This window comes from Rousettus aegyptiacus, unplaced genomic scaffold (assembly GCF_014176215.1).
Source record: "Rousettus aegyptiacus isolate mRouAeg1 unplaced genomic scaffold, mRouAeg1.p scaffold_m13_p_3, whole genome shotgun sequence".
NCBI lineage: Eukaryota > Metazoa > Chordata > Mammalia > Chiroptera > Pteropodidae > Rousettus > Rousettus aegyptiacus.
Window position 1 is genome coordinate 130,091,937 of NW_023416306.1, and position 13,852 is coordinate 130,105,788.

A 13,852-nucleotide genomic window follows, 5' to 3' on the forward strand; every position below is an offset into this window, starting at 1 on the left:
TTGCAAATATATATTATCTATTGTAAGGGTTTAAAACTATCTGTTATTCTGTTATATCATTATACAATGGCATCATAAAAACCAAATGACAGCACAGGCAAGACCAACAAAATTCCTATCAGCCTGTACTATATATTTGATACCACTATCTACTCAATTCCTCCCAAAAAACCACCCTACTCTACCCCCAAAAAACTAGATATGGATTTATAGGGAGAGGTTCACTGAGGATTATCAGATTACAAAAGAATAATAATGTTTAAACAGGTTTACAATTACTTATTACTTATATGCAATTCTGATGTTTAAAAAAGTCCAAAGATTTTTCTATAATTTTGGCATTAAAGGCACTTGGCAGAAAACCTGATCTGAAATGATATGAGACTGTTAGTAGTTTTTATTTATCCAAATGTGTATGAATATTCATAAGTTTTGCTGCAGAAATATTAATGTGTTTGATAACAGAGTACTATCTCAAAACCTACCGAGGGTATTAGTAATATACGGCATATGCTTCATATTGCCTTTCTAAAATCTGAAAACATTTGGAATGTGAAACACAGCTAGTCTCAAGTATTTCCTAGAAGGGACTGTGGACTAGTAAAAGCAAGTCAGATTATCCATGAACCTTTTTTTCATACCTCTGTTTATATGTGAGAGTGTCCCAAGGTGTATGGTTTATTATTAGGGCAGGTGCAGATCCCTTGTGGTAATCAGAGAAGGTTATGACAGTTGAATGTTCAGCAATGTTTACATCCACCAAGATACCCCCATTCTGTTAAAAGGAAAAAAAGTATGTTTGAAGTACTGGTTTAACCTGCACTTACATTTGAAATTTCAATCAACTATGTAGACATAAAAAGTCTGTTGACTTAAATTCTTACTGAAAAGCACACTGGCTGTGATCTCTTATGAATATCTGTATGACATTATATACTGATATAGTAGGACATTCAAATAACTAGTAGATTTTATGGCATATTTTAATAAAATACTTTTAAGCAAATTTTAAAAATCAAACACATTTTATTTTAAAATATGAAAACTTACCAGATCTTCTAAGCTTAATAAAGTGCCATTATCCTGTCGGTTATAAAAGAATGGTTTCGAGGATCCTTCGCAGCCTACCACTCTCACACAAAGTTTGCCTGACAAATTTTCAGGCCAAAATGGAAGGCACTAAAAATATAAAAGTTACTATCAGTCTTAAAACAATACTGTGGTATAAGCAAGATGGTAGCTAATTAAGTTTTCAATTCTAAATCTGATCATGATTCAAATTATTAGTATATCTTAAAATATTCCCTCCATATCGCATATTAAGATTGTTGACAATATAATGACTATTTATGAAATCAAAGAAACTCTGTCAGAAGAATATAAACATATTAGTCTATATGTCTGTATGGCATAATTACAACTGGAGAAATCGAAGACCTTACTGCTTAAGAATACCTCGAATATTTTAAATGTCTTAACTATTTTAAAACTATATTCTTAATAACATTTGCATTGTGCATACTCCACTTTAATTCCTTAATGCACTATGAATTCTTTCAGAATATCTTATCCAAGATTAAGCAGAAGACAACTGAAGACAGAGAACATTGCTGATTTTGCTGGAAGCACTGACAGTATTTTCCGAGCTCTTTGATGATCTTAATCAAATCGCATACACCGCTTTGGGCCTCAGTTTTCTTATCTGTAAAACTGAGATTTTAGTTCCTAATACAAAATCTCTCTGTTATAGAACAATGGGTAAATTCTATTTCTGAATAAAAATACTACTGTTATCAAACCAATATCAAAGATAAAAAAAAAAAAAAGTAAGCATTTATCTGTTGCGAATCTATGGAGATCACTCCAAGTGCTTTGGAGAGCCCATGTCTCTTAGAACTCTAACTTTGTTTCTATAATAATTGCAATCCTTCCTCTTAAGCTTTTTGCTAAATGTGTTTTAAAATAATTTTAGAATCTTTTTTGAGATGTCTAGAAGAATGGTTCTATCCTTAAGGTCAGCTGGTTTGGTTGAAAACTCAGGCAAATTTAAGCATTAATGCTTGTCTTTACACCTTTTCTCTCTTCAACTCTTTCCCTCATTCTCTTCACCTCCTCAAATCTTTTTGAGCCTGTAAAGATTAGTTCAAATCCCACTTCTTCTATGGAACTCTCCCATCTGATCTAGAAACAACAATGATCTCAACTTCTAACTTTACTAACCTTAGACAAGTGTAAGATTCAATTTACTTCTCTGTAAAGTGAGGGGGCTGAATCTTAGGTAATTTTCAAGGAGACTTCCAGCTCATCTCTTCAGAAATTCTACAATCATTTATAACTTAGCATATATTATCTTCTCCATGTGTTAATTTGAGTCTTAAGCCCTCCAACAAGATTATAAACTTCTTAAATACAAAGACTTTATCTTGAGTACTGAGACAACACACAGCACATTACTGTATGTACTTTTCATAGCACATATCCACATTCTACACATATAGGAAGAAAGAGGGAATTAGGGTTAACCATCGAGAATGGGCTAGGGGTAAATATCAACAATTTTTTAACATATGAAAAATGTCTTTCAAAGTTGGCTGTCATATTTTAACACACAAGTATAGTGACAAAGTGAGTATGAAGTATATACAATTCTTACTTATATGTCTATATTTATTTTAGGAGCCAGTTACAGTAAAGGAAAATTTTACCTCTGAAGAAGCAATATAGTTCCACTTATTCGTTGGCATTGAGCCATCAGATGCAATTTCACCGACTTCTAGTTCTAAAGATGACTTGTTTGCAATGGTACAGAAGGGAGTCAGAGTAACTATTCGTGTAAGATTAAAACTGCTCATTTTGATGCTAACACCAACCTGTGGAAAGGAAACAAACAAGCTTATCCGTTACCAGTATTTTATACAGTTTTTTTAAAGCATGCACACACACATACACACACATGCACATACATATACACATACATCATTCACACAGACGTCTTAAAATATTTTAAAGTAAGACTTCTTAAGTAAAGTAAATACTATGAACCATATTCCACTAATGATTGTCTTCTCACTAATAAAAAAAAAAATCTTGGTTTCTTAGTTTGGTTCCATCAGAAGTCAATTCAAGAAATACTGACTGGTAATTCAACTAATGATGAAATGTAATAATAGATTTCATTTATTTGTATTCTTTACTTTTTAACATAACAAGTTGTTTTGTAATTAGTGTAGAGGCTCAGGTTTTTCTGCTTCATTATCTCTACTGTTAACAAGATAAAAATTTCAAAGTGATACTAAAACAGTTCAACTGGCATCAGATTGTTCAAATTTTCCGTCATATTTAAAATTTAAGAAATGTTTGGCAGGAGTTGGTATGGAATGAGGATTCTAGTATACGCTAAATATTTTACTCAGTTGCTTACTTGGATGGATTCAACTCTCTGTCCTAAACTGTGACAAATTCTGGTTTTGCTTTGATATTAGGGGCCTTAGAGAAATTTGTAGAGATAATAGTCATTCACGTAACACTTTGAATTCAAATTTCTGTACTCCTTAATCCAGCTGGTTTACTGAAAAAAAATGTGAATAAAGCTAAAGGCAAATAAGCAAGCAGAATCTTACCAGGTATTCCATATTGTTAGCAGGACACTTCACACACCCATAACTTCCTACTGTGTCCAATGAGAAACTACTGGACCAACCACTAGTTGAAATTTTTAATTGTACCTACACCAAAGAACACATACCATTACATAAGAAACAAAAAACTTTATTACTTTTATTTGATAGAAAGTTGCTAGACCACTAGAAATTTATTTAGCATCGTGAGACACAGAAAAAACAATCAAGCCATATTGCAAACGGGTAACGGAATCGCAGAAACTCTAGGAGCCAATACCACACTGTTCTCACTTTCCCATTCACCCATGCAAAGAGTATAGTACATTAAAGATTTATACCAATGAGACCTTCTGATGTTTTAAAAAGAATTATAACATAAATGCTCCTGTGTCAGACTTATGATATAGAGCTAAGCTAAGAAATAAAGTTTTAGCACACAGAGAACTTATGCCTTTAACATTATTCAGCAAATGCTACATGAAATGCATTGTGATCAGCAGAAGACAACAGAACACAGCTAATGTCTTCAATGAGCTTCCAAATAAACAGAGAAACAGGAAATACATACTAATGATTATGACACAAGACTCAATGTGATAAGATCCATATAAAAGGTACCAAATGCTGACAAGGAAAGAATAAGTTTACTCCTGGCCATGGAATTTAAAGTTTAAGCTCTATCCACCCAACTAGATTATAAAAAAATCTGAGGACAACCAGATGTTAGATGCATAAACAGGTAATTACAATAACATATGTGAATATTAACCAATACTCTAAGTGGTTCTCAATGTGTGGTTCCTAGACCAACGCCATCAACATCCCCTGGGAATCTATTATAAACGAAAATTATCAGACCCTACTGTACCCAGTACACAGATCTACTAAATCAAACTATGGAAGCATGACCCAGTAATCTGTTTTAAAAGCCCTCTAGGTGATTCTAATGCATGCTGAATCAACATGTAAGTCTGAAAAGGAAAAAAGGGACCAGAGACTAAAGGACCAGGCTTAGGCATTAGATTTCTCTCTCAAAGTCCTGGCCTAGTGCTTCATACATAGAAGGCCTCAGTTAATATATACCAAATTCGAATGTTCTCTCTTTTGAAACGCTATTTCATCACTGGCAAACTACATAAAATCAAGCTTTCTACCTGACACTACTTCAAGAACAAAAGTAATTCTAGGTCACTAGAGAAAAGGGTAACTAATTCAACCTTGGGAAACCGTTGTTAGTTCCTAACATCCCACTTGATTATGTATTCCTTAAAAGTCTCCTTGAACCTAATTCATATCAATGACACTTAGCAAATAGGTAAGCATGGTTCTAGGGAAGGCTAATAACTCCTCAGTTTCCAAATTGGGAATTTATCTATTTTAACTTGTTACATCAACAAAAACGTACCTTATTTTTACTAAAAATGTTCTTCTTCTTGAAAGAGAATAAGATAATATCCCTGAAATCAGCCGGATGTTTCACATGAATATCTTCTGAACGATACTGGAGAACCCGAGAAGTCTTGTTGATTAGCCAATAGGGGCTAAAGACAGATAGCACCATCCGACTACCAATTCGTCTAATGTGTACTGACAGGTCAACTGTCATCACTTCTGCTGAGTCAGAAGAAAAACACACAAGAAAGAATTCGGGAAGTGTATCACATATACGGAAATGTCCACTCCAGTTTTTGCCCTGATATTTCACCAGAACTAATTCCATTATTTCTCCACTGATTCTCGAATGTAGAACATCAGCAGCACTGCCTTCTGCTAGCTCGTGAGTTTCTGCTGTTCCCTAAAAACAAACAAAAACTAAATATGCTTAATGATTTAGTAAAAACCTTTGCAATAGCAACATCATATTTTATACAAATGTTAAATAACCTACCAGATTCAGATCAACTGATAAGTCTTCAATACACTACCATATTTATATATTATGAATGTCCAATAATCACTAGGGACTAAAAAGAAAACATTACATCATAGCCTAAGGCAGAAATTATCTTTTAGCCATTTGTAGGCCAAAGACCATAAATTTTGAGAAAAGTCAGATCTATGCCAAGAATCAAAAGCCAGACTTAGGAATCCTACTGCTGTCCATTAAAAGCTATGTCATTAAATGAACCATTTAGCTCCCGGGGCTTCAGCTTCATCCTCTATTCATATACTATATCTAAGGTTCCCATATACACAGACTAAGGAAAGTGGTATCAAAATCTATTTTGACAAACTAAGATATGATTACTTTCTAAATAAATAATAACATAATAAATTAGGCTTTCTTACTAAATGTTTCTCTTGTATTTTATACAATTTTGTTCATTTAATTAATTTTAGTCTCCAAAAAGTCAGGTTTGGCTCACTGTCAGATAAAGAAAAGAATTAATTTAGGTTCCAAACACTATCAAGACTTTTGTATTTTAAAACATGTGGCACATAGAAATTTAAAAATATTTATCATGCTTCATTGCTAGAAAATGTTCCCTATTATTTCTTAAGATGGACAGTAATTATTATTTTTAAGTTCAATAGAAACTTGGAACAAATAATCATAATACTAACTTTAAAATAAACTTTAGAATAAGTTAAAATAAAATATTTTCTCACTGGCTTTTTTATGACCTTTAGCTAATGGAATTTTACCTAACTATAGTCAATAGTATGTAATAACTGTATGGTGTCAGATAGGTACTAGACTTATTGGAGTAATCACTTCTGAAATTATATAAATGTCTAATCACTATGCTATACATCTAAACTAATATAATATTGTATGTCAATTGTAATTTAAAAATAATTAAATTATAAAAAAGGAAGAGATTATTGTGGTTCTTAATTTATAGCAGATGCAAAAGAGTTAGGTGGTAGGGAGCAAGGAGCCAAAGTAACTGTTCAAATGGCAGCTCTACTACTTATTAGCTGTGGGGTTTTGAGCCTGTCAGTTAACCCCTCCCGGACTCAGTTTCCTCATCTGTAAAATAGGTCTAATAATAGTACCTATTTCAGGAGGTTTTTGTAAGAATTAAATGTATTAATACGTGTACACCACACAGTATGGTGGCTGGTACATAACAGATGCTATACCAGATTTTGTTGCTGCTAATATTACTGAAGCATTATAAGCATGTTACATAAAACACTAACCTCAACTAGAAATACCATAAAAAAAACCTAGAATTCACTCAGTGCAATAATAAAAATCAAACAAAATGCAAGAGACATACCTCAAGTAAATATCTGAGGGAATATGGGAGAAGATTTCGCAAGGTAAGGGTAGGATAAAGATGAATAATATAAGCTGGATCCCAGTCTTCCCCATGTGCATTTATATAGCTTAATTCATCAGGCAGAGCAACTGTATTGACTATGAGAGGTAAGAAGTTGACTTCTACTGATGGACACTGCAGCATGCATCTGACTTCCCTGCTCCTATGGAGTTCTTCCTTCCAGGAAATGTAAGTGGTGGATTCTTTGTACTGATTCTCTAAGATACCAGATGGCTGAATAAACAATTGACATCTACAGAAAAAGAAAACAAGGTAGGAACAAAAGTTTTATTGAGAGCTTAAGAAAAAGAAACTCATCAAATCTTCTTGATAATTTTACAAGGCAAGTACTATTATCCCTATTTTTACAGATGAGGAAACCAAGGCTGAGAAAGGTTAAAAAACTTGTCAAAAGTCACAATGCTAACAGATAGAGGAACTTTGTGGGGGAAAAAAATACTCTGTGAACAATGACAACTTAAAAAAAAGTAATTTCAAATATAATCTAAATAAAACATATCTAAGAAAATTCTAAAACAGCAAATATACAGCAAGAAATTTTTGTCTGGTAAATTCAATGATAATATAAATGTATTTCTCTATAACTAAGCACATGCCTTAAAGCTGGCTTTTATAGATCTTTAGATAATAAAAATATGAGGTTATCTTTTCTAGAATATAAATTGCCAATTCACAGAATTAAAAATATATATTATGAACCTTTAAAGTTTAATATATTCAAAGAAGTATCTACCTATATGAATCTAAAGGAACATGGAACTCCTCTTCAGGTCTTGCTACTCCAATAGGCTCCAGTAGCTTAACATTCTTAACAGATTTATAGATGATGAATGCAATAGAGAAATGGTTTTTAATCTGTTGAACAAAAAGACATACACTATTTGAAAAGATGTAGAAATTCAAAAGAAAAATGTGAGCTGCACACAGTTACTTTTAGATATAGTTTCAAGCCCAATATTGGAAGATATTTTTTATTGGTAATTGAAAATGTTTAGAATATTTAAGTTATATATTTATGAAAATGTTTACATGGCAGTTGAAAATTATTAGGATATTCACCTGCTCTATACATTAAATGTTTATTGTTACTGTATAATGTTATTTTTCAAATAATACATATTAACCTTTGAAGATTTCAGCCATATTATTTTCTCCATTACAACTTTTTCTCAATGCACTACATGACTATACAGAAAAAAGATAGCAAGGGAAATATGGGGAAAAGTAGTACAATTTTCTTTACTACAATGTGATACAGGTTGAAACTAATAGCAAACTGGGAGCTAACAATGGCCAAAATTTGAAATTCTTTCATTTTTATTTGACGTTACAAGCAGGAAGAAATTTCTTTTGCTGACCATAAACTGAAACATGAAAATGGACAAAGCCATAAAGGTGGAAAATAAAATATACAGAATTAGATTTGAAATTTGGGGGGGAGGGCGGGGGGAGATCATGCTAATAGTCATTCTTTCACAAACACTTGAAAAGTTTAATCGCAATTGATATACAAAGAGAATGGAATGTTATCCTATTTTGTAACCAAATAATATAATATTGCTCAGTTCTGAATCTTTAAAGGAATAGATAAAGAGCTTCATTAATTTTAAACCCAGGAGGAAAGAAAAATTGGCTTTAAACTAACAAGATTGTTTTAATCAGACATTTAAAATAAAGAATACTATATTCGGCTAAATAATTTAATACTACTTGATATACTTAAAGGTATACAGTTCACTTTAATGTATTACCTGAAGAGGAGAGCGAAGGGTGATTACTTTATTCCCTTCAGTTGCATCAATCTGTACCAAGACTGAGTCAGAATGACTGGCATTGGGATTCCGTACGTTGTACAATCGCCGACCAGGTCTGGCAACAGGGATTTTTGCAACTTCTGTATATCCATGAGGTACTAATGCACGGCATAAGTGAGAAGCATCCCTAATGTTAATTTAACTATATTTCTCTAAGACAGAATGATCATCAGTGCTTTAAAATAATGACAAGGGTATTCTCCCTCATGCCAAGAAATGATTAAAATGACTATACATTATGCTTGTTTAAGACACTAGAAAAGAAAGGAAACTAGTTATTATTATAAATATTCTAGACCCAAAACAATTTCTCTTGGGCCTCTGAATATATTAAAATGAACCAACAAAATCCAACTTATTCCTTATTCCCTCAACTACATAGGAACTATGTTGCCTTTTCTTTGTAATGATGGTAATTGCTGTCAATATTTTAGGATATCTGATTATAGTTATTTTTCTCTTCTCATTGAACGAGCATCCTTTTTGAAGGATGCTCTGTACTGCTTAAAAACATAAAAATAATGTCATTTTCTAAGGTAATTATTAAATCAATCAAGTTTATTTTCTCAAGTTTAGAGGAAGAAAACAAGATGAGTTTATCATTTCAAGCCTTTAGAAATGTTGTCTCCCATGGAATCTGCAGCAAAAATTTTTTTTCATCTTTTGTCAAAAACAGGCCCACACCAACAGTTCCAAAGATGCCCTCAAAATAAAATAAATACAGCATACCAAAGGTCAGAGCGAAGAAGGAGCTTTCTTGACGGTTCAATATAGATAGTTTCCCTTGACGGGAAGGTTCCATGCTGGCGTATTCCAATTCCAAGTTCTGACCAACATCAACATCATAAATATCACCTTTCTCACAGGAGCCCATTAGTCTGAAATTATGATTGGTCTGTACCTTGACAGGAACACCTAGGGCATTTTTTACTGTAAAAGGAGCCTTGTCTTTTAAAGAGTAGTCAAAAGTAGAAGCAGTGCCCTCTGAAAAACCCTGGAAAGGAACACATCACAATAAAATTTTTGCAAAACACAAATTTAAAAAACTACACTATGACTACACATATCTCAGAAATTTTGATTTTAAACAAAAATAATCCATACGTGTTTCAATTTAAAATATAATTTGAAATATTCTAAGGAAAGACCAAACATACTTTTGCTAAATTGTTGAAAACACTGAGACAGCTTTTGGATATTGTTATATTCATTGTATCTCCTGAAGATATATGAACTGCTGTTTGTGGCTCAGGGAGAAAAATAAAATCATCTCCTGGCATCAAATTTTTATCCTGGACTGGATTCTTCTTTACCTAGGAGGATAAATAACACAACAAATTTTTAAGTTATTAGCCAATTAATAATAAAATTAAAATATTCTCAATAGTTAAATTCTCCTAAACTGGTCACATTTTATTAAGGCTCCCCAAGTATCATTTTCAAATATATTCAGTGCTTCACTTGGATTTAACTCAGATCAGCATTCTTTCTTTCAGTGTGTAGTCACTGTGTAGTAGTGTGGAGTGTGTAGTGTGTAGTGTGTAGTGTGGAGAAAAGTTTATAACTGTATCATGAAAGCACTCGAAGCCAGCTACAATATTTGTCTCATGTGCATTTTTCAGAGCAAGCTATTACTCAGTGTCACCTGACTGACTGGTCATTATGTGTAGATAAGCAATCTACGATGTCCCTGAAATGTAAATTGATCCTTACTGGCATTACTATCTAGAATTCCTTCTACTTTTTACCAGTAACTCCTATAAATAATATAAGCTTTCAACCAGCTGTCAGATTCCATCACAGCTTTCTGTTCTAATAGCATTTGAAAAGCCTTATAAAACATTCTTTGTTAGCGTGCTTATGCCAGAGAGAGGTAGGTCAATATATTACTTCTACTTTACTGAGAGGAAATTGGGACACAGGCTAAGTGAGTTCTCATCTTTAAAATAAGAATCTGTTGAGTCCATTTCAGTGTCTCACACCTCAGTCAGACTGCCTGAGAGAGGTGTGCTGTGATAATTTGTTAATGGTATATAATTCGTGTTCCTATTAATCTAGAAAAATGTACTACAGTATCTAGGATTTTGACATCTCAAGATGTAACATAAAGAGATGACACAAAAGAATTCATCAACCAGAACAGCAGTTCTAAAATTTTTTGGTCTCTTAGTATTAATGAGGATCCCAAAGAGGTTCATTTTATGTAGATTATATTTATCAATATGTACTCTATTATAAACTAAAACTTATTGCTTCTTGGCCTCTTGGTTAAGATCAAGTATAGAAATTAAAACTGAGAAAATTTTAAATATTCACTTAAAAATAAAAATTACAAGTTAACATACATAATATTTTTAACAAAAAATAACTATTAAAAATATATAGTGAGAACAGGGACATTTACATATCTTTTTAGTGCCTGCCTTAAGAAAAGACTGGTGGATTCTCATTTTGCTTCTGTTTTCATTCTGTTGCAATATCACAGAGTCTCTGGAAAATTCCATCATATGCTCATGAGAGAATGAGAATAACAGTTGGTATGTAATGTCTAAGTATCATTATGAAAAGAGTTTTGACCGCATAAACCCCCTAAAAGGGCCTCAAGGATATTAAACATCTTGAGAATCACTTCATTAAAAAATAAAAAGCAATGTGCATAGTACCATTCTGCACAAAAATATTTTACGATTTCCTTACATCAAGCCTTAAATTCCATTGTTTCTTCCCCTCCACTCTCTCAATCAATGGCTCCCAAACGGCATGGATCTCATTGTAATAGTGAACCTGCAAAGGTACAGAATTATCATAAGAGAGTCTTTCAACTTTTACGACATATTTCTATAATCAGTAGGTAAAAATATTAAGTAATTCATGTTATTTTTCAATAGCCATTTTAATAACACACCCAAAGACACAAAGAACATAAAGAGGGTGTATTTTCCTTTAGTCTCTTACTTTACTGCCATAAATAAATTATTTAGCAAAAGAATCTTTAAAAAATAATGACCGAATAACACTACACATAAAAAAATTAAATGTTAGACTCTATTCACATATATACTTGTTGCGGCTGTGAACAAATAAAAAAGGCTCACATCCTAGTTCTGCAATCAAACTTTTGAAAAGTGGATTCTGGAGGTACTAAATGAGGTGCTCATACCTCTAGTGTCATGTCGGCAGCAGCAGCCATTAGGGAAGTCCAATTTTTAATATTTCCTGAAAACTTTGACTCAGCCAATAATAAAGGTACAGTTCGATGCCCAAGTCCACATTCTAAGGTAACCTGAATTGACTCTACAACAATAGCACAATTTTCCTCTATCGATGGGTGTTCAATGTCTTTGAAATTTTCTGTTATTTCTGTTGCCGTGTCAACACCAAGAAACCAAGAGTTATAATCACTAATAGATTTGACACCCCACAGATTTTCCATTTCCTTAGAAGTATCTTTGGATTCATCTTCTTTTGTCTTTGGAGACATAGCAGCCATGATTGTCATCACAGTATTAAGAATTATGGGTGAAATCTTTAAAAAAAGTCAAGAAAAAATTTTAGAATAAAATCTCAGATGAAAATAATACATAATGTAAAAGTTTTAAAGTAGCTAATTAAAAACATTAAATATATTAAATTCACAACTCAGGAAAACAAGAGGGAACACACATAATTTTGTGTCAAATCAACTAACCTCATAATGATTATTTCTGCTCAGGTTAATTTGAACTTAAGTAACTAATGTTCTATGTCAACTGTCAAAACCTGAAGTTACCTTGATCAATTCGGAGTAAACTAATGTTATATGACCAAAAAAATGTAGACATACAATTGAAGTTTTAATTTTTAAAGCAGCTGTATTAACTAAACCACTGTGTGTGATCCTCCTCAAGATTTATATACATGGTTTTCATTTGTTTTATTGAAACGAGAAGCCTGAGAATCACTATGGACCCGCTTTCACTTACCCCGAGATTATAAATTCTACCTTCTATTTTATTTATTTATTACTTTTTTTGGATAGTATCTTTGCTCACCTGTTCATTTCTATCTCTGAGCCTTAGTTTTACACTGATGATGTCTTCTATATCCAGTCAGCAACCCCTCAGTCTGCTCTCCACATTCCCACCAGCATGATTTTTCTAAAACCCATATCTGGGCATGTCATTCCTATACTTAAAATCTTCAACAACCTCCCATAACTTTCAGGATAAACTGAAAACTCCTTTTAGCTTAGGACACAAAGCTCTTTGTGACCTGATATCTAATCAATTAGCTAGTCAGGATTTCCCAAAGTTTGTGTAATACTAGGTTAAATAAGTGAAACAGATTTCTTCATTGTTCATTCTCACAACTCTTTCTTGTTTAATATGCTGAAGAGATAAGATTATATCACCAAAAGAAGGATCTAGTATGCAAACGTACATGTCCAACTCAATTCTTTTTTTCTTTGTCTTATTAATGTCACCTATAATTAGGGCTCTCAATCCTACAACTCCACCACATCATTCCCTCTAGCCACGTGGGCACCCCTCTAAGTCCTTAAAGGATTTTTCGCACTTCTGCCTTCATGCATATACTGTTGGTTCTCTGTGGATAACCCCTTCACTCCCCCTCCATATAACCTCCCTCAGATTTTCAAAACTCTGTTCAAGTAGCCCCACTACAGACGGCTTTCCCTGATGTCCTGGTCTGAGGTAGAGGCCCCTTGCCTGTGCTCCCAACAGCACCTTGTACATGCCTCTAGCACTGAAAACTGGAGTCACTGGTTTACTTCTTTCTCATACATCACTAAGTTTTTTGAAGGCAGGAACATTTTTCATATATAGTAAGAACTCAAAAAATGTTTACTGACTAAATAAATACACTGATATACAAATAAATGAAAAGATAATCCCCCAGCACCTTATCCTAGTGACTTAGACAAAGTGCATGCAAATTCGTTTTACTCTTGTTTACTACTTTTCGTCAAAAAAAAAAAAAAAAGTAAATCTGTTAACAAAATGCAATCTAAATGGTTTAGTATTTTAAAATATCAAGAGAAAACTGCATTTTTATTTACATGATAATTCAAATGATATCAGTTTCAGCACTATTGGCTATTCACCTATATAGTAAAGCTACTATCAGTTGG

At 32.8% G+C, this 13,852-nt stretch overlaps 1 protein-coding gene across 4 annotated transcripts in view; it reads right to left on the reverse strand.

The window, feature by feature from the left end:
• Positions 1 to 13,852, reverse strand: part of VPS13C (vacuolar protein sorting 13 homolog C) — a 149,910-nt gene that overhangs the window by 38,145 nt on the left and 97,913 nt on the right. For all 4 annotated transcript variants that reach the window (XM_016126854.2, XM_016126853.2, XM_016126856.2 and 1 more), the window contains 12 exons: positions 11,885 to 12,250; positions 11,422 to 11,508; positions 9,882 to 10,037; positions 9,454 to 9,718; positions 8,662 to 8,822; positions 7,644 to 7,765; positions 6,848 to 7,142; positions 5,026 to 5,415; positions 3,621 to 3,725; positions 2,706 to 2,870; positions 1,051 to 1,179; positions 642 to 775 (listed from right to left, as the gene is read on the reverse strand). In XM_016126854.2, the coding sequence (XP_015982340.2) occupies positions 642 to 775; positions 1,051 to 1,179; positions 2,706 to 2,870; positions 3,621 to 3,725; positions 5,026 to 5,415; positions 6,848 to 7,142; positions 7,644 to 7,765; positions 8,662 to 8,822; positions 9,454 to 9,718; positions 9,882 to 10,037; positions 11,422 to 11,508; positions 11,885 to 12,250 (2,375 nt within the window). The remainder of the gene's footprint in view (positions 1 to 641; positions 776 to 1,050; positions 1,180 to 2,705; positions 2,871 to 3,620; positions 3,726 to 5,025; positions 5,416 to 6,847; positions 7,143 to 7,643; positions 7,766 to 8,661; positions 8,823 to 9,453; positions 9,719 to 9,881; positions 10,038 to 11,421; positions 11,509 to 11,884; positions 12,251 to 13,852) is intronic.